The following is a 24,286-nucleotide window of genomic DNA, read 5'->3' as shown; positions in this document are numbered from 1 at the left end:
GCCAAAGAAAGTCTCAGGAGGAAGCATCAGTGGACAATTAGCCAAGCACCTGCCTTCGGGCAGGGCACACATGACATACTAGGAGTGTCAACAAGCTCAGTATAGAACGATTGTCATAGGAATGTGAAAATTCTGTAACTTGATACTTTTGGAATATTGTTGACTGTGATCTCAATGGAACACAATCAGCACCAAATACTCAATCTAGTTAATTAAATAAAACTGGCTGCTGGGGCTGAAATGCTTGTGATTTCAGGTACAGATGTCAGTGGGCATGTGAAGCTCTTGTTACATATTGCGCTGTGATGTGTACATGATTAAGACCTCTCATCAACTGACAAAGAATGAATTAAAGTTTATTTATTAGTCACAAGTAAGGCTTACATTAACACTGCAATGAAGTTACTTTGAAATTCCCTTAGTCACCACAGTCCGGCGCCTGTTCGGGTCAATGCACCTAACCAGTCTTTCAGACTGTGGGAGGAAAACTGGAGCACCTGGAGGAAACCCACGTGGACACGGGGAGAATGTGAAAACTCATCAGACAGTGACCCAAGCCAGGAATCGAGCCCGGGTCCCTGGCACTGTGAGGCAGCAGTGTTAACCACTGCCCATATAAATGACTCTGAAAAGCAGAGACTAAAGCTGTCTTCAGGTCCTGGTGCAACAGTCAAAGCTGGGGGAAAGCCATTTAATGGGGGAGTTTCAACCCCCAAAAACAGATGGGTTTGGGTTGGGCGGGATGTTAAAATATTAAGGACAGGATTCTTTGATCTCGTCTGTGCCCATCCCCCCCCGCCCCCCCCCCCCACCCCCCGTCAACGAGAATGGAGAATTTGGCGCTCTGCCAAAACTCCATTCACCGCAGCGGCACCAGGGAACCCCAGCCATGGACGAGGTAGGAGGTCTATGGTGTAAAAACCTGTCCCCAACCCTACCACTCAGGGTTTAGTGGATGTGAGATTAGTTGTGTGTGTGTGTGGGGGGGGGGGGGGGGGGGGTGGTGTGTGTGCAACCAACCCGCTCCCAGGAACCAATTGGCAATTTAAATACTAGAATGGTTCGCACTGCTGCCTCACAGCGCCAGGGACCCAGGTTCGATTCCCGGCTTGGGTCACTGTCTGTGTGGAGTCTGCACGTTCTCTCCCCGGGTGCTCTGGTTTCCTCCCACAGTCCAAAGATGAGCAAGTTAGGTGGATTGGCCATGATAAATTATCCATTCATGTCAGGGGGATAAGCAGGGTAAATAGGGATAGGGCCTGGGTGGGATCGTTGTCGGTGCAGACTCGATGAGCCAAATGGCCTCCTTCTGCACTGTAGGGATTCTATGAATGCCGCATTTTTATCCTTCATTTTGAATTTAACGTTGGCTGGATTTCCAGCCTTGGAAAAGTCTAAAGGAAGGCGAGGACTTTTGGACCAAGGAGAAAAGTGCCTTTCCATTTACCTACTGGCTCCAAATTATCTGCTCAGCTGCCCACCTCCTCCCTCATCCATTGATCAGACATCACCTTGGCCTTTCTCTGGCGCTCAGTCTGCCTCGAAATCTAACTTTTCCAATCTCTGACACAAGGCATCGAATTTTCCACACTAACCCCACCCCCAACCTCTCCTCTACAATTTCAGACTTTATGGTCTCTCTTCTCCCTCTCTCTGACAGCCTGCCTGCTTCTCAAACTGGCTGGCTGCAGCCAGGAAATCAAAATAAAAAAAAACGCTTATCATGTCCTGCTGTTAAACTTGTCAGGACTTGTAGGGAAACCCATTCTTGTGGAGTTTCCCCAAACTCAAAGCAACACCCCACTGTCTACCCACCTCTGCGGTCCAATGTCCCAGAAATAGGACTCGAAGCAAGATTTATATAATATTCAAGCCTAAAACCTGAATCCACTTCTCCTGACAGTGAATGCTGGGCTTAAGAAAGCATGAAATATTCACTTTTGGGCTGTTGCACCGTATCAACTTCAACAAAAGCCTTGTGGCCCCATTTACAATATTACTTCTCAAACTTCATTAACCAAAGAACAAGATAATGTGCTAAACCTTCAGTTTTCATATTAAAACATTGCAATGTTTCTCCATTTGAATGATTTGTGTGCCATTTGTCAGAATAAATGATCTGAAGCAAGGTGCCTCTCTATAGCTTACATGCACATTATTGGCTGTTCAGATCAGACATAGGCTGGATAGTATGTGCCTTAAGATAGCAAGCAATAATGAATAAGTAACAGCAAGATCGCAATATGATAATGCTCCATTAAGCCCCATTCAAACATGTGTTCCTTTAGATAGTACCACTCAATTGAACTAAAGACCAAATCTGTCTATTTTGAAAAATTATCATTTAGTTACGTTGTCAATTTTACATTGTGCTCTTAATGCAAAAATTCTTATTCTTTTGAAATGACTGACGTTAAAGCCTCTTGAATTTTGAAAGTTATGCTGATCTTAATCCCAGATACCCACTAATTTCCAATAAATTGGACTATAAAATAATGAGGGGCATAGATCAGCTAGATAGTCAACATCTTTCCACCAAAGGCGGGGGAGTCTAAAACTAGAAGGCATAGGTTTAAGGTGAAAGGGGAGAGATACAAAAGAGTCCAGTGGGGCAATTTTTTCATGATGTGGAGATGCCGGCGTTGGACTGGGGTAAACACAGTAGGAAGTCTAACAACACCAGGTTAAAGTCCAACAGGTTTATTTGGTAGCAAAAGCCACTAGCTTTCCATGAAGGACGAAGGAACAGCCTGTTCCAAAAGCTAGTGGCTTTTGCTACCAAATAAACCTGTTGGACTTTAACCTGGTGTTGTTAGACTTCTTACTGCAATTTTTTCACACAGAGGGTGGTGAGTGTCTGGAACAAGCTGCCAGAGGCAGTAGTAGAGGCAGGTACAATTTTGTCTTTTAAAAAGCATTTAGACAGTTACGTGGGTACAATGTGTATAGAGGGGTATGGGCCAAATGCGGGCAATTGGGACTAGCTTAGTGGTAAAACCTGGGTGACATGGACAAGTTGGGCCGAAGGGCCTGTTTCCATGCTGTAAACCTCTATGACTGTCAATAGGATTGTTTAAAGATTGTAGTGTTCTTGAGAGTGCCTGTTTTTTGCATTTATGACAAGAATGAAATGAAAGTAGTGATGGGTCCAAGTTGTCTTGTTAGCACAGTGACACCTAATTAACACCTTGGTCAGACACACAGCAAAGTGTCTGCCTGAGGTTCTGCCCATCAGCGAGCTTTTGAAGTGATAATTAAAATTCACCATAGGTGGAATCCTGCGAACTGTGTCTTACATTGCAAAACTGTTGCTATAATTGTTAATTAGCCCAGCCATGAAGATTTTCAAAAACAAAATTCTTATTACGATTTTTTGTTAATTAAGGGAAGCATGTTTGGTATTCTTGTTTACATTTCTTTATTATTTCAGATACTTCAACATGTTCAGATAATATACAGCTTGAGTACATCCTGTATTAAAGCAGTGACAGCTGGTAAAACATTCCCACAGATGGTAGCAAAAATAATGCCATAAAAGTTTCAAGATTATGTGCATAACTTCATGAGATAACAGAGATGTACCTAAATATGTAGAAAAATGTACACAGTTGATCTGGTAAAATTCACATTTATTGGCGCTCCCAGTTTAATGTAGCAGGAGAAATCTTTCTGACTAATTCACTGTATGATTATATAATGGACTTCACCAAATATGTGAATGTACCCACTAATGCCACTCATCTTGTGATGGGCCTTATGTGTATTGATTAAACAGCCTCTTCTCACAATGTTTTATTAAAGGCAGGGATTCAGAACACTTACATCAAAAAGGTCTGAAATCACCTCTTTAACTGTAAGGTCACTTAGTTCATCCAAATTGATGTACTTGTGATGGATCTTCTCCTCCGTCACTACCACTACCCTCACACCGTGCTTGTCCTCTCCCAACTGGCAGCCTATAGCTGAAGTCACCACCATATCCAGATTGTTAAACATACCACCAGCGTTCCGATGGTAGTGGCCAGAAAAGATCGCCTTTACGCCTGGAACAAATAAAACAAAATCAGTCAGTATAACAACATAATGATGCATTTGACTTCTCAATTCCATTCCCTTTGACAATCATACAGCTGCTAAGATTTTTGACAGTGTTCAGTCTCTACAACAGCCACACAAAGAATTTGGCTTCTCAAAGACTGGCTGTAAAATGTATTAGATACACGTTTGTAATTATGCTTAGTCGCCACTGTGCTGCACTGGATTTCAGTAAGTGGAAACTGAGGACTCAGAAGAATTTCTGAGGAATCTATCCAGTGAATTTAATTTGCAACGATTTCTTTACAGGGCAAGTGGTGCTTTCTTGTCCACAACATATTTTCCTTTGGTTTTTAAAGGCTGAAGTAAGGCTTTGAGCTGAAAGATCAGTGTGCGCTCAGACCTTGGGGAAAGCTTCACTATGCTGATCCCAAATGTTACACAGCTAACTGCTACATGAAAGAGCTATGCTGCGATATTATAAACTGCAACAAGATAATAAAAAGTCAGTATTTGTTTAATGTTTGCTTTCTTTCATGATTGCTGCTAAAGAGAGCACATGGACAAACACTTTCTAATGTAACAAATTTTCCCAAGGTGTTTCATAAGAACACTATAAGCAAAATTTGACACTAAGCCACATGAAGCAATATTAGAGCAGATGTCCAAGTCTTAAGGAGCATCTTAAAAGGAGGAGGGAGAGTTGGAAAGGTGAAGAGAGGGAATTCCAGAGCTTAGGGCTGAGGTAGCTGAAAGTGTGGCCCAACCAACGATGGAGCAATTAACATCGGGCTGCTGCAGAAGCTAGATTTAGAGGAGTGCAGATATCTGAGGGTTCTGGGGCTCCACAGAGATAGGGAAGGGAGCAAGGCCATGGACAGATTTGAAAGTAAGGATGAGAATTTTAAAGTCAAGACGTTGCTTAAGCGGAGGCAGTGCAAGTCCGCAGGCACACGGCTGTGATGGATGAGTGGGACTTTATGTGGGTAAGAATACAAGCAGCAGAGCTGGTGGCACAGTGGTTAGCACTGCTGCTTCACAGCGCCAGGGACCCGGGTTCAATTCCTGGCTTGGGTCACTGTCTGTGCGGAATCTGCACATTCTCCCTGTGTCTGCGTGGGTTTCCTCCGGGTGCTCTGGTTTCCTTCCACAGTTTGAAAGATGTGCGCGTTAGGTGCATTGACAGGTGAACAGGTGCTGGAGTGTGGCAACTAGGGGAATTTCACAGTGGCTTCATTGCAGTGTAGATGTAAACCTACTTGTGACTAATAAATAAACTTCTTACAGAGGATAGAGTGTAGGAGACCAATAAGGAATAGTCATGTCTAGAGTAACAAAGGAATGAATTCAGGTTTCAGCAGCAGATAAGCTGAGGGGTGGAGTTAGACAATATTACAGAGTTGGAAATAGGTGGTCTTATTGATGGCATGGATGTGTGATGGGAAGCCCATCTGGAGGTTACGAATAAGTATGGTTTAATCTTAAACATTCCAGTGAGAGGAAAGGCATCAGTGGCTAGGGAATGGATTTTGCAGTTGGGCCCAACAGCTATTGCATTGGCCTTCCTTACAGTTGGAGCAAGTTTCTGCTCATCCAGCGCTGGGTGTCAGACAAACAGTCTGATAATTTAGAGACAGTGGAGTTGTCGAGGGAGCCGGTGGTGAGGTATCGTCAGCGAATGCTGTTTACTGATACTGTGGTCCAGGGGCAGTATATAAATGAGAAATAGTGGGGGTCACCTCCAATGTTATTATTAAGTGTAGAAAGAAGCAGCATTGGTTTGGAGAAAAAAAAACATTTCTCTGTTTTATTCAAGGGTCAATTTTCAAGTTCATCACTTGGATGATAATGTGGCAGAACAGAGTGATAGCCTGTTGTGATAAAGTTAATTCTCTCAGCAATTTGTTTCGCTGCCCTGAGAAGGGGAGAAAATATACTAGTAACAAGTCCATTCACACTTCTAGTTTTATCAGCCACCAGTGCTTTAAATGTTACCTTCTTGTCAGTCCTGCGTGAGGTACTTTTTCCCTCTCAATGAACGGTATGCCTTGTCTGTATAGCGCGCAAGAAACAATACTTTTCACTGTATACTAACCACACATGACAATAATAAATCAAACCAAATCAAAACTTTACTCAATTTGGGAATGAACGTGTTGGCAGTTATGTTTCTCTTTGGGGAATGGGGCAGTAGAGGGGGAGTGATTCTGAGTCAAACAGCTTTCTATAAAAGAAAACTCAGAAATCTTTGACTTTTCCAACCACGCCCACGTAAGATTGGAAATTCCAGTCCTAGGTCAACAGACTTTTAAATGGTCTGCCAAATTTTCCATCCCGCCCACGACGATTCCCGTGACAGGCGGGACTGGATCATCAGAAACTGATAGAGCAACAATGGGGAATAATAATAAGGAAAATAACAGAAAGATGCAAAAGGTCAATCAGCAATGTGAGGACATTCAATTGAATTTTTGGTTGTGTGGCCTTCTTGAAAATTGAAAAAGAGGTGAATAAGCATGTAAATACAATCTGAAAAATGACTTGATTTACATATACATATAAAAATACATACACACAAATGTATAACACAACCACAGGGACACTGGAAGAATAATGTATCAAACTGTCACAGCCAAGTTATGGAAACATTATGACATTAATGGAACAAAGCATGTGCCATTAGCCAAGGAAGAGAGATGCAAGAGTTAAATAGGAGTTGTAAAAACTGAGAGTCAGTGCAAAGACATTCCCATATTCAGGTGGTAGCTCCCCTCACCGCCATCTTGTTCTTTGACATTCAATCTAAGAGAACCACAGATAATTTCTTTCAGATAAATATCAAATTTAAATAGTTCATAGGATCCCTACAGTGCAGAAGGAGGCCATTCAGCTCATCGAGTCTGCACCCACCACAATCCCACCCAAGCCCTATTCCCGTAACTCCATATATTTAACCTGCTAATCCCCTGGCACGAATGGAAAATTTAGCATGGCCAATCAACCTAACCCGCACATCTTTGAACTGTGGGAAGAAACCGGAGCACCTGGAGGAAACCCACGCAGACACGGGGAGAACATGCAAACTCCACACAGACAGTGACCCAAGCCGGGAATTGAACTCAGGTCCCTGGAGCTGTGAGGCGCAGTGCTAACCACTGTGTCACCGTGCCACCCTCATATTGTTGACAACAAAAGAATGAAAGATGATTCCCCAAGTACATAGTTTATTTTCTTTTTAAAAAATAGTCCAGAATTGATTATTAATCTTATAATTTATTTGCATTTTCCTTTTTTCTAACATACTGAGAAACGTAATCTTACCAAAATATTTCTCAGGGATCACATGGAAAATTGTTTACCTATTCATATTCAGCCTATTTCATATGTCTATATATCCAGCCTGAAGGTTAACTTACAACGCAAGTCATTGATCAAAAAGTTCTTCATCACTTGAATTAAATAAAAGAACCAATGTAGAATGAAAATTTTAACAGAACTTCATTGAACAATTTAGATTTTGGGATTTTCTGCTATTCAGTGTCACTCCAGGCAGTTCTGTGGTAATTCCATTTGACATTTCAATTTATTCAGCTTGATAACATTTTATGGCGTTTAGTCAGCTTATTCGATCATTTGAGATTCTGTGTAGCTACTCTCACTATTGTGCCACGAAACCTGGGCACACTAGCAATGCACGGTGACAATGAAAAATCACATGTGCACCGCCAGCATGATTTAGAAATTTTTAAAAAGGCGAATAATTAACAGGGAGCATTTTGATTAGGTGTCCAAGTTAAAGTCTATGATAATTTGGGGGAAAAAAATGCCTGGTGAAAGCCACTTATCCTGGCTCCAAAAGCATACTAGACTAAACCTTACTGTAATCAGTGAACGTATGGTGCTCACTATTTGTTAGACATGCTAGGGGAGAGATACAAAAGTGTCCAGAGGGGCAATTTTTTTACACAAAGGGTGGTGAGTGTCTGGAACAAGCTGCCAGAGGCAGTAGTAGAGGCGGGTACAATTTTGTCTTTTAAAAAGCATTTAGACAGTTATATGGGTAAGATGGCTATAGAGGGATATGGGCCAAATGTGGGCAATTGGGACTAGCATTGTGGTTTAAAAAAAGGGGGCGGCATGGACAAGTTGGGCCGAAGGGCCTGTTTCCATGCTGTAAACCTCTATGGCTCCATGCTTTTTCCCATTTAATTTCCAAGAACAAGACACGTGAGCTTAGAGCGTGGATCACTACTTGGAAATATGATGTGGTGGCCATTACAGAGACTTGGATGACTCAGGGACATGACTGGTTACTTCAAGTGCCGGGTTTCAGATGTTTCAGAAGGGACAGGGAGGGAGGCAAAACAGGTGGGGGAGTGGCACTGTTGATCAGAGATAGTGTCACGGCTGCAGAAAAGATGGACACCATGGAGGGATTGTCTACGGAGTCTCTGTGGGTGGAGGTTACGAACAGGAAGGGGTCAATAACTTTACTGGGTGTTTTCTATAGGCCGCCCAATAGTAACAGGGATGTTGAGGAGCAGATAGGGAAACAGATCCTGGAAAGGTGTAATAATAAGAGTTGTCGTGATGGGAGATTTTAATTTCCCAAATATTGATTGGAATCTCCCTAGAGTAAGGGGTGTAGATGGGGAGGAGCGTGTTAGGTGTGTTCAGGAGGGTTTCTTGACACAGTATGTAGATAAGCCTACAAGAGGAGAGGCTGTACTTGATTTGGTATTGGGAAATGAACCTGGTCAGGTGTCAGATCTCTCAGTGGGAGAGCATTTTGGAGATAGTGATCATAATTCTATCTCCTTTACACTAGCATTGGAGAGAGATAGGATCAGACAAGTTAGAAAAGTGTTTAATTGGAGTAAGGGGAATTATGAGGCTATCAGGCAGGAAATTGGAGGCTTAAATTGGAAAGAGGTTTTCTCAGGGAAATGTACGGAAGAAATGTGGCAAATTTTCAGGGAATATTCGTCTGGAGTTCTGCATAGCAATGTTCCAATGAGACAGGGAAGTTATGGTAGGTTACAGGAACCGTGGTATACAAAGGCTGTAATGAATCTAGTCAAGAAGAAAAGAAAAGCTTACAAAGGTTCAGGGAGCTAGGTAATGTTAGAGATCTAGAAGAGTATACAGCTAATAGGAAGGATCTTAAGAAGGAAATTAGGAGAGCCAGAAGGGGTCATGAGAAGGCCTTGGCAGACAGGATTAAGGAAAACCCCAAGGCATTCTACAAGTATGTGAAGAGCAAGAGGATAAGACGTGAAAGAATAGGACCTATCAAGTGTGACGGTGGGAAAGTTTGTATGGAACCGGATGAAATAGCAGAGGTACTTAATGAATACTTTACTTCAGTATTCACTATGGAAAAGGATCTTGGTGGTTGTAGTGCAGTCTTGCAGCGGATTGAAAAGCTTGAGCATGTAGATATTAAGAAAGAGGATGTGTTGGAGTTTTTGAAAAGTATCAAGTTAGATAAGTCGCCGGGACCGGATGAGATGTACCCCAGGCTACTGTGGGAGGCGAGGGAGGAGATTGCTGAGCCTCTGGCGGTGATCTTTGCATCATCAATGGAGACGGGAGAGGTTTCAGAGGATTGCGGATGTTGTTCCTTTATTCAAGAAAGGGAGTAGAGATAGCCATGGAAATTATAGACCAGTGAGTCTAACCTCAGTGGTTGGTAAGTTGATGGAGAAGATCCTGAGAGGCAGGATTTATGAACATTTGGAGAGGTATAATGTGATTAAGAATAGTCAGCATGGCTTTGTCAAAGGCAGATCATGCCTTACGAGCCTGGTTGAATTTTTTGAGGATGTGACTAAACACATTGATGAAGGAAGAGCAGTAGATGTAGTATATATGGACTTCAGCAAGGCATTTGATAAGGTGCCCCATGCAAGGCTTATTGAGAAAGTGAGGGGGCATGGGATCCAAGGGGACATTGCTTTGTGGATCCAGAACTGGTTTGCCCACAGAACGCAAAGAGTGGTTATAGATGGGTCATATTCTGAATGGAGGTCGGTCACCAGTGGAGTGCCCCAGGGATCTGTTCTGGGATCCTTACTCTTTGTGATTTTTATAAATGACCTGGATGAGGAAGTGGAGGGATGGGTTGGTAAGTTTGCTGATGACACAAAGGTTGGAGGTGTTGTGGATAGTGTGGAGGGATGTCAGAAGTTGCAGCGAGACATTGATAGGATGCAAGACTGGGCGGAGAAGTGGCAGATGGAGTTTAACCCAGATAAGTGTGAGGTGGTTCATTTTGGCAGGTCAAATAGGATGGCGGAATATAATATTAATGGTAGGACTCTTGGCATTGTGGAAGATCAGAAGGATCTTGGGGTCCGAGTTCATAGGACGCTCAAAGCAGCTGTGCAGGTTGAGGCTGTGGTTAAGAAGGCGTATGGTGTACTGACCTTCATCAATCGAGGAATTGAGTTTAGGAGTCGTGAGATAATGTTGCAGCTATATAGGACCCTGGTCAGACCCCACTTGGAGTACTGTGCTCAGTTCTGGTCGCCTCATTACAGGAAGGATGTGGAAGCCATAGAAAGGGTGCAGAGGAAATATACAAGGATGTTGCGTGGGTTGGGGGGGCATGCCTTATGAGGATAGGTTGAGTGAGCTCGGCCTTTTCTCCTTGGAGAAACGAAGGATGAGGGGTGACCTTATAGAGGTGTATAAGATGTTGAGAGGTATTGATCGAGTGGACAGTCAGAGGCATTTTCCTAGGGCTGAAATGGTTACCACAAGAGGACACAGGTTTAAGGTGCTGGGGAGTAGGTACAGAGGAGATGTCAGGGGTAGGTTTTCCACTCAGAGGGTGGTGGGTGCGTGGAATGGGCTGCCAGCAATGGTGGTGGAGGCGGATTCGATAGGGTCTTTTAAGAGACTTTTAGATAAGTACAATAAACTTAGTAAGATAGAGGGTTATGGGTAAGCCTAGTAATCGCTAAGGTAGGGACATGTTCGGCACAACTTTGTGGGCTGAAGGGCCTGTATTGTGCTGTAGTTTTTTCTATGTTTCTGCAAATGGAACATCATGGCACCTAAAACTGTATGACTAGAACAAAGATTATTTCCTTGGGTGGATGGAGCTATTACAAGGGGGCATAACTATAGGGTTCATGGTGGGAGATATAGGAAGGATATCAGAGGTAGGTTCTTTACGCAGAGAGTGGTTGGGGTGTGGAATGGACTGCCTGCAGTGATAGTGGAATCAGACACTTTAGGAACATTTAAGCGGTTATTGGATAGGCACATGGAGCACACCAGGATGATAGGGAATGGGATAGCTTGATCTTGGTTTCAGATAAAGCTCGGCACAACATCGTGGGCCGAAGGGCCTGTTCTGTGCTGTACTGTTCTATGTTCTAAGCAACCGGGCGGCACGGTAGCACAGTGGTTAGCACTGCTGCTTCACAGCTCCAGGGACCTGGGTTCGATTCCCGGCTTGGGTCACTGTCTGTGTGGAGTTTGCACATTCTCCTCGTGTCTGCGTGGGTTTCCTCCGGGTGCTCCGGTTTCCTCCCACAGTCCAAAGATGTGCGGGTTAGGTTGATTGGCCATGCTAAAATTGCCCTTAGTGTCCTGAGATGCGTAGGTTAGAGGGATTAATGGGTAAATATGTAGAGATATGGGGGTAGGGCCTGGGTGGGATTGTGGTCGGTGCAGACTCGATGGGCCAAATGGCCTCTTTCTGTGCTGTAGGGTTTCTATGATTCCATGATATCTCCTTAATAAATCTAATAGAAGAGTCATTAATGCGTAGTCAGAATATTGGTCTCAGTAAAATTAGGTGCAGAAAATAAATGATCGAGAGCGAAAGAAAGATGAGATTAAGAGCGAGAAATAAACCAGCCAAAAAGTAAAAGATTTTTAAAATTTAAATTAATTATTTTGTTTTAAAATTGCCAACAAATTTGTGAATGGATCTCCACATGTGTAAAAGTTTATTTTCAGACAGGTTGCTGGGCAGCGATTTATTACTGACAAAGCCAAACCTTAACTTTCTATGGTGATTTAGCCCATAGTTACAATGCAAGAACAGGAAGCTCATGCTGTTCAGTATATGGATGAATGGGGAGCCAGGAGATGAGATGCTATTTTGTGGACCTTATAAAGGAATAAAGCATCTCACACAGCAAAATCTGTATTTTTGTATTGAACTGCCTTTCTGCCCACAACTGTAGTTGTTGTCAGATTTGCAAATAATGGTGAGCATTCTTACCCTTAGAATTATCTTTAGATTCAATCCTTTTTAAAATTTTACTCATTCGCAGGACATGGGTGTCACTGGCTGGCCAACATTAATTGTGATGTGGAGATGCCGGCGTTGGACTGGGGTAAACACAGTAAGAATTTTAACAACACCAGGTTAAAGTCCAACAGGTTTATTTGGTAGCAAATGCCATTTGCCAAAAGTTTTCGGAGCGCTGCTCCTTCGTCAGGTGGAGTGGAAATATGCTCTCAAACAGGTCACAGAGACACAAAATCAAGTTACAGACTACTGATTAGAATGTGAATCTCTACAGCCAACCAGGTCTTAAAGATACAGACAATGTGAGTGGAGTGAGCATTAAGCACAGGTTAAAGAGATGTGTATCGTCTCCAGACAGGACAGCCAGTGAGATTCTGCAAGTCCAGGAGGCAAGCTGTGGGGGTTACTGATAGTGTGACATAAACCCAACATCCTGGTTTAGGCCGTCCACATGTGCGCGGAACTTGGCTATCAGTTTCTGCTCAGAGACTCTGCGCTGTCGTGTGTCGTGAAGGCCACCTTGGAGAACGCTTACCCGAAGATCAGAGGCTGAATGTCCGTGACTGCTGAAGTGGTCCCCAACAGGAAGAGAACAGTCTTGCCTGGTGATTGTCGAGTGGTGTTCATTCATCTGTTGTCGTAGCGTCTGCATGGTTTCCCCAATGTACCATGCCTCGGGACATCCTTTCCTGCAGCGTATCAGGTAGACAACGTTGGCCGAGTTGCAAGAGTAGGTACCGTGTACCTGGCAGATGGTGTTCTCACGTGAGATGATGGCATCCGTGTCGATGATCCGGCACGTCTTGCAGAGGTTGCTGTGGCAGGGTTGTGTGGTGTTGTGGTCACTGTTCTCCTGAAGGCTGGGTAGTTTGCTGCGGACAATGGTCTGTTTGAGTTGTGCGGTTGTTTGAAGGCAAGAAGTGGGGGTGTGGGGATGGCCTTGGCGAGATGTTCGTCTTCATCAATGACATGTTGAAGGCTCCCCACACAACAGACGTTACTACAACGGATGAACGAACACCGCTCGACAATCACCAGGCAAGACTGTTCTCTTCCTGTGGGGGAGCACTTCAGCGGTCACGGGCATTCAGCCTCTGATCTTTGGGTAAGCGTTCTCCAAGGCGGCCTTCACGACACACGACAGTGCAGAGTCGCTGAGCAGAAACTGATAGCCAAGTTCCGCACACATGAGGACGGCCTAAACCGGGATGTTGGGTTTATGTCACACTATCAGTAACCCCCACAGCTTGCCTCCTGGACTTGCAGAATCTCACTGGCTGTCCTGTCTGGAGACAATACACATCTCTTTAACCTGTGCTTAATGCTCCCTCCACTCACATTGTCTGTATCTTTAAGACTGGTTGGCTGTAGAGATTCGCATTCTAATCAGTATTCTGTAACTTGATTTTGTGTCTCTGTGCCCTGTTTGAGAGCAGATTTCCAGTCCATCTGACGAAGGAGCAGCGCTCCGAAAGCTAATGCATTTGCTACCAAATAAGCCTGTTGGACTTTAACCTGGTGTTGTTAAAACTCTTACAACATTAATTGCCCATCCCTAGTTGCCCGAGGGCAGTTGAGAGTCAACCACGTTGCTTTGGCTCTGGCGTCACATGTAGGTCAGACCAGATAAAGACGGCAGATTTCCTTCCCTAAAGGACATTAGTGAATCAAATGGGTTTTTCCAACAATTGACAATGCTTATATGGTCATCCGATATTATTTTTTACTGAATTCAAATTCCAGCACCTGCCGTGGTGGGATTCAAATCCAGGTCCCCAGAATATTATTTTTAGATTAAATGCTAGCCCAACAAGTCTATTTGGTAAACTGCTGAATGACACAGACCAGGAAAAGATAACTAACTGATCTCAATTGAGGCTACAGTTGTAGTGTTGCTACAATGCTCGATGGGCTGAATGGCCTCCGTCTGTACTGTAGGGATTCTATGTGAATTGGCTTCTGCAGCCCTGTCTTAGGGAGTGGAAGACCAGCCTGGGTTCACATTTCTGATCACTATCTGATGATGGAAACCAGTTGGAAGCCCACATATGTGGACATCAGTTGAGGACAGGATCTGCCTCAATTAGGGCCTACATAATTGAATATTCTGGTGACCATCACTGTCAAAGCTCACTTGAGTAATGGAAATATGGGTGAAGCATCAGCTGACAACTAGCAGCTGTGTACCAAAATTCAGTCCACACCTTCAGAAGAGACACGGGAGTAAATTAGCGAGAGAGGGCAGCAGCAAAATAATCTGTCTTCCTTGGCCTTCATGAAGTAATCTTCCTTAACGCAGCCTAGCAACTTTCCGGGTTAGATTGTTACCTTCACAGACTGGACGGTAATATGAAATCAATTGGGCATGTTCTAAAGCAGGTGGGCAAACCACTCAGCCAAATTACTGCCCAAGTGGTGAAGACCTACTGTTAGTAGACTTCTCCCCTGTCACCCTTCTTCCAACACATAGCAAATGAAAAATGAGAAAAAAAATGCTAGGATTATATTTCTTGTTAAATAGTTTATGTTGCATGTCATGGCATAATTTGCACAAAATATTTTTCATGTTTTGTAGAGGTGACCTTATATAGTAATTACTGGGATTAGTTTTCCTATAAAATGAATATTTAAAACATAAACAGTCTAATCCGATCCTCACAACAAGAAACTAATTAGTGTTGGCACTGAGGGATGTAATCTATCGTTAAATACATCTCATTACCTCTTTAACTAATTTTAATCCTTCAACAAATTAATTTTTAATGTATGTCGTAAGGAACATACATTCAGAAAACTGATGGGATACAATTTATATCAATTTAGCCTTTTTGTGAGCTTATTATCGCAAATGGTTTTATTACACAAATAGGTAAGTACTTGCTTTTTTTCCCACTTAACCCACTTACAATGAAGTGTATCTGGACAAACCTTCCCACTAAATTACAATGTCCTTTGCTTCATGCAATCTTTCTAGTTAACAATTACTTCTGTAAAGTCTGGTGAGCTTGGAATCATAGGCACAAATTTATCAAATCCCCTTCTTCATTAGTATACCATTTTCATTGCTTGTTCTTGCTCCAGCACCGTCTATATGTTCTGTTGCCAAACAGAGTTTCTTTTCGAAAATGTTCCACAACCTTGCAGTTTAATCCAAACGTTCACAATATTCGAGTCGAACTTATGACTTAATAGGACATTTGTCTTGTAAGACATGTGCATGAATATTTCAGTTGCTCAACCTGTTTGTGGCCAGAACAGATAGGCACTCTTGACAGAAAGCTACTTTGCAGTTATACCGAGAGATGTGCTGAACGAAGCTGGCTCATTTTTATATAAAATATTATTTTACAGATCAAAATCTAGACATGTTTTCCCAGATATTCTGTCAAAAGACAAACCATCAGAAAGTAGGGGTGGCTACTCTGCTAAACAAAGTGCAGTCTGTTAAAAGCTTCATTTGTACCTATTTATTTTCAGATAATTTGCATTAGATGCGGAATATCTCATTAAGAAATATAATCAGTCTACTACACTATCCAAAAACACCAATTATTCAATTAATTTGCATTAGGTGCAGAATATCTTGTTAAGAAATATAATCAGTCTACTACACTATACAAAACCACAACTGATATATAATCTTTGCCCTCCAGCAACGTTGTCACAGCAGCAAGGAACAGGAATCAGTCAGGAAGCAGGTTCTGTTCAGGAGCTGCTGCTACCCAGCGTTGCTAAAATTCCAATTTCCCATGTTATATTACCAATGACAGGTTGGTTCCACTGGCACCTCAGGTTGTACAATTATCACAACTTAACTTGGTATAAAATTGTATCAACCAGTTTGAAAAGATAGCATAGTCATCTAAAAAGCTAATATTACATAACCTAATTTCTCTTTGGTTTTTAAATATCGTCGTCGTCTGCCTTTCCAGCGGAGGGAAAGGCCATGCAGCAATGGATATACCATCCTAAAAAGCTTCTGTAGAACCATATCATGTAATCCATACAGTGCAGAAGGAGGCCATTCAGCTCATTGAGTCTGCACTGACTCTCCGAAAGAGTATCTTATCCAGGCCTATCCCCCTACCATATCCCTGTAACTCCTTGCATTTATCATGGCTAATCCATCTAACCTATACATCTTTGGACATTAAGGGGCAATTTTCCATGGCTAATCCACCTAACCTGCACATCTTTGGACAGTAAGGAGCAATTTAGCATGACCAATCCACCTAACCTGCGCATCTTTGGATTGCGGGAGGAAACTGGAGCACCCGTAGGAAACCCACCCAGACTCGGGGAGAAGGTGCAAACTCCAAAGGAGATTAAAATGTTTTAAATGTTTATTTATTAGTCACAAGTAGGCTTACATTAACACTGCAATGAAGTTACTGTGAAAATCCCCGAGTCGCCATGATCCGGAGCCTGTTCGGGCCAATGCACTTAACCAGCACATCTTTCAAACTGTGGGAGAAAACCGGAGCACTTGGAGGAAACTCATGCAGACACGGGGAGAACGTACAAACGCCACACAGTGACCCAAGCTGGGAATTGAACCCTGGCGCTGTGAGGCAGCAGTGCTAACCACTGTGCCAGCGTGCCACCTGTGTTTGTTACATCTATTTAAAATAATGATTTTTATTAACAACCACAAAGGTCCGGACAAATTTTTATCTTTGAGAAAAACTGTGCTTATGTTACAGTGACACAAACATTCCTCTCAATCGGCCAAACATGTCAAATTTGATTACATAGAACATAGAACATAGAAAGCCACAGCACAAACAGGCCCTTCGGCCCACAAGTTGCGCCGATCACATCCCCACCTCTAGGCCTATCTATAGCCCTCAATCCCATTAAATCCCATGTACTCATCCAGAAGTCTCTTAAAAGACCCCAACGAGTTTGCCTCCACCACCACCGACGTCAGCCGATTCCACTCACCCACCACCCTCTGAGTGAAAAACTTACCCCTGACATCCCCCCTGTACCTACCCCCCAGCACCTTAAACCTGTGTCCTCTCGTAGCAACCATTTCAGCCCTTGGAAATAGCCTCTGAGAGTCCACCCTATCCAGACCCCTCAACATCTTGTAAACCTCTATCAGGTCACCTCTCATCCTTCGTCTCTCCAGGGAGAAGAGACCAAGCTCCCTCAACCTATCCTCATAAGGCATGCCCCCCAATCCAGGCAACATCCTTGTAAATCTCCTCTGCACCCTTTCAATGGCTTCAACATCTTTCCTGTAATGAGGTGACCAGAACTGCGCGCAGTACTCCAAGTGGGGTCTAACCAGGGTCCTATAAAGCTGCAGCATTATCTCCCGACTCCTAAACTCAATCCCTCGATTAATGAAGGCTAGTATGCCATACGCCTTCTTGACCGCATCCTCCACCTGCGAGGCCGATTTAAGAGTCCTATGGACCCGGACCCCAAGGTCCTTCTGATCCTCTACACTGCTAAGAATGGTACCCTTCATTTTATACTGCTGCTCCATCCCATTGGATCTGCCAAAATGGATCACTACACACTTATCCGGGTTGAAGTCCATCTGCCACTTCTCCGCCCAGTCTTGCATTCTATCTATGTCTCGCTGCAACTTCTGACATCCCTCCAAACTATCCACAACACCACCTACCTTGGTGTCGTCAGCAAACTTACCAACCCATCCCTCCACTTCCTCATCCAGGTCATTTATGAAAATGACAAACAGCAAGGGTCCCAGAACAGATCCCTGGGGCACTCCACTGGTCACTGACCTCCATGCAGAGAAAGACCCCTCCACAGCCACTCTCTGCCTTCTGCAGGCAAGCCAGTTCTGGATCCACAAGGCAACAGCCCCTTGGATCCCATGCCCTCTCACTTTCTCAAGAAGTCTTGCATGGGGGACCTTATCGAACGCTTTGCTGAAGTCCATATAGACCACATCCACCGCTCTTCCTTCGTCAATGTGCTTGGTCACATTTTCAAAGAACTCAACCAGGCTCGTAAGGCACGACCTGCCCCTGACAAAGCCGTGCTGACTACTTTTGATCATACTAAACTTCTCTAGATGATCATAAATCCTGTCTCTCAGGATCCTCTCCATCAACTTACCAACCACTGAGGTTAGACTCACCGGTCGGTAATTTCCCGGGCTGTCCCTGTTCCCTTTCTTGAATTACATTGCTGTGTAGCCATCATGGAACATTTTACAACATTAAAGCTGCCACATAAATGCAAATTCATGTACTAAGTGCAAAATAAAAGTCCTGGAGATTGTGGGGCTAAAAGATTCATTGTCTAAAAAAACCATGAACTGTTGCCGTTCGCTGCTGTTACCGCTCTGAATCTGACTGACACTTCAGGGTATAGCACAAGCAGAGAACACAGGAATCCTGAAGTAGTGATATGTCCCTCACTGCATGTTTCACTGCAGAAATACTATCTTACCAAATGTCTCTAATATGATTAATTACTAGATCTCTGAAAATAGATTTTTTTTTAAAGTTGAAGGAAATTTAAAATTTCTCATGATATTTCTGCTATTTTCACCCCATGTGTACATTCCAATCTTTACTTTGTGTAGAATTTTTGAAAGGTGATTTGGTGATTAATAACTTTCATTACCTGGTTGGCTATCTGTGAGAATTCCTGAGCGTGGTTGAATGCTTGGACATTTGGGTGGCATCACTGCAGCTCCACATTGGAAATTCACAGGGGCTTTTCACAGTAACTTCATTACAGTGTTAAGGTAAGCTTATTTGTGACACTAATAACTAAATAAACTCTCAAATTCCCATTTGAGAATGCTGCAATTCATTGTACACCAGGTTCTTGCCACATTGTTAGATCTCTCAGCGAGGTCAGCTGTGAATGCCTTTGCTCTGTTGCTGACTGCAAATTCCAGACCATTAAGTCTCAGTTCTTAGGAACAGATTTTCTGATGTTACTGTTGAGCGGATAGCTGAGCTGTTAAAGATCTTTGTGAGTGCCATGAAAAAGTGTTTGCTGAGCCTTTTACTGAGAGATGTAGATGAGCCGTGTCATTCTTGTTGTCATAGAATATGATGGGGGCAATTTTGTGCCCACATTTGCCCTCAGCGAGATCAGTGATGTGGGCGCAAAAACTTGCGAGAATGTGATTCATGCCGGCGAGGTCACGTTTCCTGATTTTCCCTGCCCCTCGCCAGTGACAGCAGGACCTTATTTTAATACTTTTAAATGCATTAACATATGTTTAAAAGTCCTCCTCTCCACATTACCCCCCTCACAGAATATTTGAAAACTCGCCGACCTGACGTCACAATGGTGAGATTCACAACAGGTTTGTGAAGGTGGGAAACATTTGAGGGGTTTCCCCCCTGGGGCGTTAAGATAAGTATAGCCCTCCCCCAGTGGGGAAGAGATACGCCCAGGCAGTGTCCTGGCCCTGCCCCTGGCAAAAGTGAGCATTGCCAGGTGGGCGCTGCCAACCTAGCAGTGCCAGGGTGGGCCCTCTGGGCAGCTTCATGGGTGGGGTGGGGGGGGAGGGGAGTCTGTAAGGGTGGAGAGTGCCTCTGAGACTGTGGTTGTGGGAAGGAAGAGTGCCCCCGAGAGATGGGTCGCCTCTAATGTTAGCACTTGGGGGATAGGAGGACTCTGATGTTGGCATTCGGTGGTGGGCAGTGTCCCGATGCTTGTGCAACGGTGGTGGGGTGGGGGAGTGGGGGGAGGGGGAAGCTCCGATGCTTGTGAGGGGGTGGGGTTCTCCATGTTCACTGGGGGCGGGAGGAAGCAGTTACTTTCTGTACTGATCGGGGCACCCTCTAAAGATGGTGCTCCGGTTTCTGTGGAGCTGCCTAGCTAGCTCTATTAGGACCTGCCCCACCAGATTAATGGCGTAAGCCCCGTCTACTCATTATTTTTTTTCCCAAGAGTGTCTGCCAATCTGGACTAAAAACTCAGCTGTGCAGCTAGAGAGTTACACGCCAGTTTTCCATCAGAGCCTGACACTCTGGAAAAATTCCACCCGATAATTCTGTTATTGTTTCATACGTGCACAAGGGCATTTTATAAAAATCTCTTAACTACCTTTCCATCAAGTGAGTGATTCTTTGTGGAAACAGGCATTGGTGATGCAAGATGCTGGACATTAAACTGCTTAGGGTTACAGGCAAGCTTACATAATCAGTAAACACATGCCCAGACGTAACCGCTCAGTGAGCTAAACTTTTAAATTAAGCTTCAGTTGTGCAGTCCAGTTTAGAAATGTAGTAAAAGTTTCATGAGTTCTAGTGGAAATGGCATGAAGGTCAGACCCTCAAGATATCTACACACCCAAAAATGAATCTGGTGAACACTCTATAATCTAGTGGTGAGTAAGAAGTCTTATTATGCATAACATATGGAGACAGAAATTTGATTTGAGAATGCAGTCAAACCTAAACTGCATTTTTAGATAAACGATTCCAAGTGCACATCCTCCATTTGTTTACTTCCATCCCAACTTTCAGTTGCTCTTCAGGAATGACAGGTCATCAAGCCATAGGAAATCTGCCTAAAATGTCAAACACTGCAACTGGTGTAATTGAGATTAATAGCTTTAGGAAGGAGATGGGCAACTTGCACAATGCAATTGCAGTTGTCTTTCAAGGTAGATGATAAATATTGAAACAGAAAGTATGCAATCACAATAAATGAGCCTCTGTTTGCAAAGGATATGGGTGTGATTATTGACTATTCATGGAAACTTTTCCCAAGATTGTTTTGGGACTTGGGACTGCAACTTACCAACAGAAGTAACTTTTGTTTTGAATACAAAAAAAAGATTGAAAGCAGACATAATTTAAATCTTTAAGGCATTGAGATGTGTGGATAATAGAAATCCAAGAAGGCTATTTTGACTTGTATGCCTTCCACGTTCTAATGTTCTGTTACAGAGCTCTCTCTGCTCTTTGAACGTTGTACTCATTTTGCAACAGGCACATTTACCAAATATACAATCACTGTAACAAACAATTCAGGGGCATGTTGGGTGGTTATCTTTTCAAGGTTTGTTGGCTCAAGCTGCTTAATTATCTAGTTTTATCCTCAGATATTGAATTAAAATGACGTTCATGTGAGCACAAATTAAACTAAAATTACTCGACCAGAACTTATGTAATCTTACCCAGGAGGCGTTGCAACTAGTATCTTACATATACTCGCTTTCAAATAAATTCATGTCTACCAGGTTTTGTATTCATAATACAATGCCTAATCACATCACAGGAGTAAATGGATCCCGGTTTAGCTTCGGATTATTTCTCTAACAAAACCACAGCTTTTTAAATCCCCTTGTGCTATGAGTGTGGACTTAAGTTCCCTCAATAAATCAAAATTTTAAATTAATAAATTAATAAGAAGCTGAAAGGTCATCGCTTTCAGCTCAAACTTAATTAGCTTTATTTCTGCCCTGCTTTAGGAATCAAATTTATTTGCAATTCAATTGTAAATGACATAGAATATTCTTGTGCCATAGTTGGTTATATCAAAATGACTGAAATTAAAAAAAGCAGATTATACTGTTATTAAACCTGCTAAATAGCACACATGGTTCAAGGACATGAATGTTAATATTTCTTTCAGAATATATTTCTCATTCTTCAATTCTAATTTATGTCAATTATTTCCTGTTCATCCCTGGATTTCTCCTTTCACTCAAAATGAGTTATTCAACTGAGAAGACAACCTCATACCTCTTTCCATTTGTCTGTCATTGACATGTAGTCAAACCATTATGAGATATATATGTGAGATTTAAATAGGTTAAATTTATTAGCCTTTAAATTCCTTCTTCTCGCGACGTATCTTTCCTGCCGTACATCCTGAAAACACAACTGAGATGCAGAAGGCACCATGTGGAGAATCACAGGGGAAAAGCAGCATTTTCACTCTTGTGGTTAGTGCAGGCATGCATAAATGTCACAAAAAAGCAGGCAGCCTTGCACTTTCATCTCACAGCTTAGTTTCTTTAACGGCATGGTAAATCAGAATATTTTTTGTTCTTTCATGTGTAACAGGTTTGGATCCATACGTGAAAAAGATCTCTTTAAATCTCAGTCATAATGTCTTCCTCTTTAAAAATAGATGCACCTATGAATTTGTATACATTAGGCTGGATTTTATGTGCCCCCGCCTGGTGTGTTTTGGGTGAACTTATTGAATGGTGAAACAGTTCAAGGGGTTGAATGACCTACTCAGGCTCCAGTTCTGTTTTTGTGTAAGCTTCAAAAAGGCCATAAATGGGGGCTTAAATTTGTGGCCAGGATATTTTGTAAATGGGAGGGGCTTTTAGCATTTGGCTCATCCAATAGACTTGGAATTCACTGTCTGAAAGGACAATAAGAAACTTTCAAAAGGCAATTTGATATATACTTGTAAAGAAAAACTAACCTCCTTCCGTGCAATAAGATTGTATAGTCTTCGATGGGGATCCAAAAGTGTTCTTTATATGAAAATCTTAAAAGTAACTGTCAAAACAAACAGCTTTGCTGGATTTTGTTGCAGATCTATGGCTCACACAGCACTCTACACTTATTGATGAAAACAGCTGCTCAGATATAATGTGTGGGAAGTTCTGGCCCATTCTGTGTCACAGGAGAATGATTCTAGGTGGTAATTCATAGAGATCATGGAATAATACAGCATTGGTGGAAGATATTCAGCCCATTATTCCTGAGATAGCTCTCTGAAAGAGTTATCCAATTTGTCTCACTCTCCTGCTCCTTTCCTAAGTCCAGCATTCTTTTTCTTAAGTATTTATCCACTTCCTTTTTAAAAGTTATTCGTGAATCTGTTTCCACCATTCTGGATTACAACAACTTGCTACGTAAATTGTTTTTTTTCCTCATTTTCTCCTTTGCAAGTCACCCAAATCTGTGTCCCTTGGTTATTTTGGAAACTTTTGGAAATAGTTTCTCCCTATTTACTCTATCAAAACACAATTAGATTTTGAACTAAATCAAATCTCCTTTGAACTCTCTCTCCTGTAAGGATAACAACCTCAATTTCTCTAGCATCTCCACATAGCTGAGGTATTTTATCTCTGTTACCGTACAAGCAAATCATCTCTCCATCCTTTCCGAGGCCTTGACATTCTTCCTAAGAGTGGTGTTCAGAATTGGACATAATACTCCAGCTGAGGAATAGCCTGTAATCTATAAAGGTTTAATGTAACTTCCTCAACTTTTTAATTTATTGCCTCTATTTATAAAGTCAAGAATCTTGCATGTTTTTTTTACAGCCTCTCCAACTTTTCCACCAGCTTCAATGATCTGTGTATGTACTCCCGGATTTCTCGGTTTCTGCACCCATTTAAAATAGTACCATGTAGTTTATACTGAATCTCCTCATTCTATCTACCAATATGAATTACTTCACACGTTAAATTTAATCTGCATGCGCATGACCATTTCAACAGCCTCTCTACTACCCTTCTCATTGTTTACTACATTTCTCAAGTTTCATGTCATCCGCAGTTTGAATTCATGCCCTGTATGTCTAAGTCCAGGTTATCAGTATATATCAAAAACAACAGTAACCCCAACACCAATCCTTGGAGGATACCACTACACATTTCCTTCCAGTCTGAAAAACAATCTTCACCACTACAATCTGTCTCTTAGCCAATTTCATAAATGCCATGCAGCCCAGAAGCTTCAATCCTGCTAACAAGTCTATTATTCAAAATTTTATTATAAACCTTTTAAATGTCCACATGGCACATCATCCACTAAACCTCTCTGTTACTTCATCAAAAAACTCAATTAAGTTAATTAAACACAATTTGCTCTTTACAAATCCATACTGACTTATTTATTAATCTATATTTTTACAACAGCTAGTTAATTGTGTCTTGGATTAATGTCTCTAGAGATTTCCCCACCACCAATGTTTGCCCAATTGGCTTGTAATTTTGAGTTTATCCTTCTTGGGGTGTAACATTTGCTGTCCTCCAATCCTCTGGTCCATTCCGAT

General features: G+C 42.6%; 1 protein-coding gene across 1 annotated transcript in view; it reads right to left on the bottom strand.

Moving 5' to 3' along the window:
• Nucleotides 1-3,394: 3,394 nt before the first annotated feature.
• cpped1 (calcineurin-like phosphoesterase domain containing 1) overlaps nucleotides 3,395-24,286 on the bottom strand; it is a 182,732-nt gene continuing 161,840 nt past the window's right edge. Inside the window, exon 4 of the mRNA XM_078240876.1 lies at nucleotides 3,395-4,043. Within this exon, the coding sequence (XP_078097002.1) occupies nucleotides 3,796-4,043 (248 nt within the window). The 3' untranslated portion in view covers nucleotides 3,395-3,795. The remainder of the gene's footprint in view (nucleotides 4,044-24,286) is intronic.

The sequence above is a fragment of the Mustelus asterias genome, chromosome 23 (assembly GCF_964213995.1).
Source record: "Mustelus asterias chromosome 23, sMusAst1.hap1.1, whole genome shotgun sequence".
In the NCBI taxonomy this organism is placed as follows: domain Eukaryota; kingdom Metazoa; phylum Chordata; class Chondrichthyes; order Carcharhiniformes; family Triakidae; genus Mustelus; species Mustelus asterias.
The sequence above is the reverse complement of the archived record's forward strand: the minus strand, read 5'-3'. Positions and strand labels throughout refer to the sequence as shown.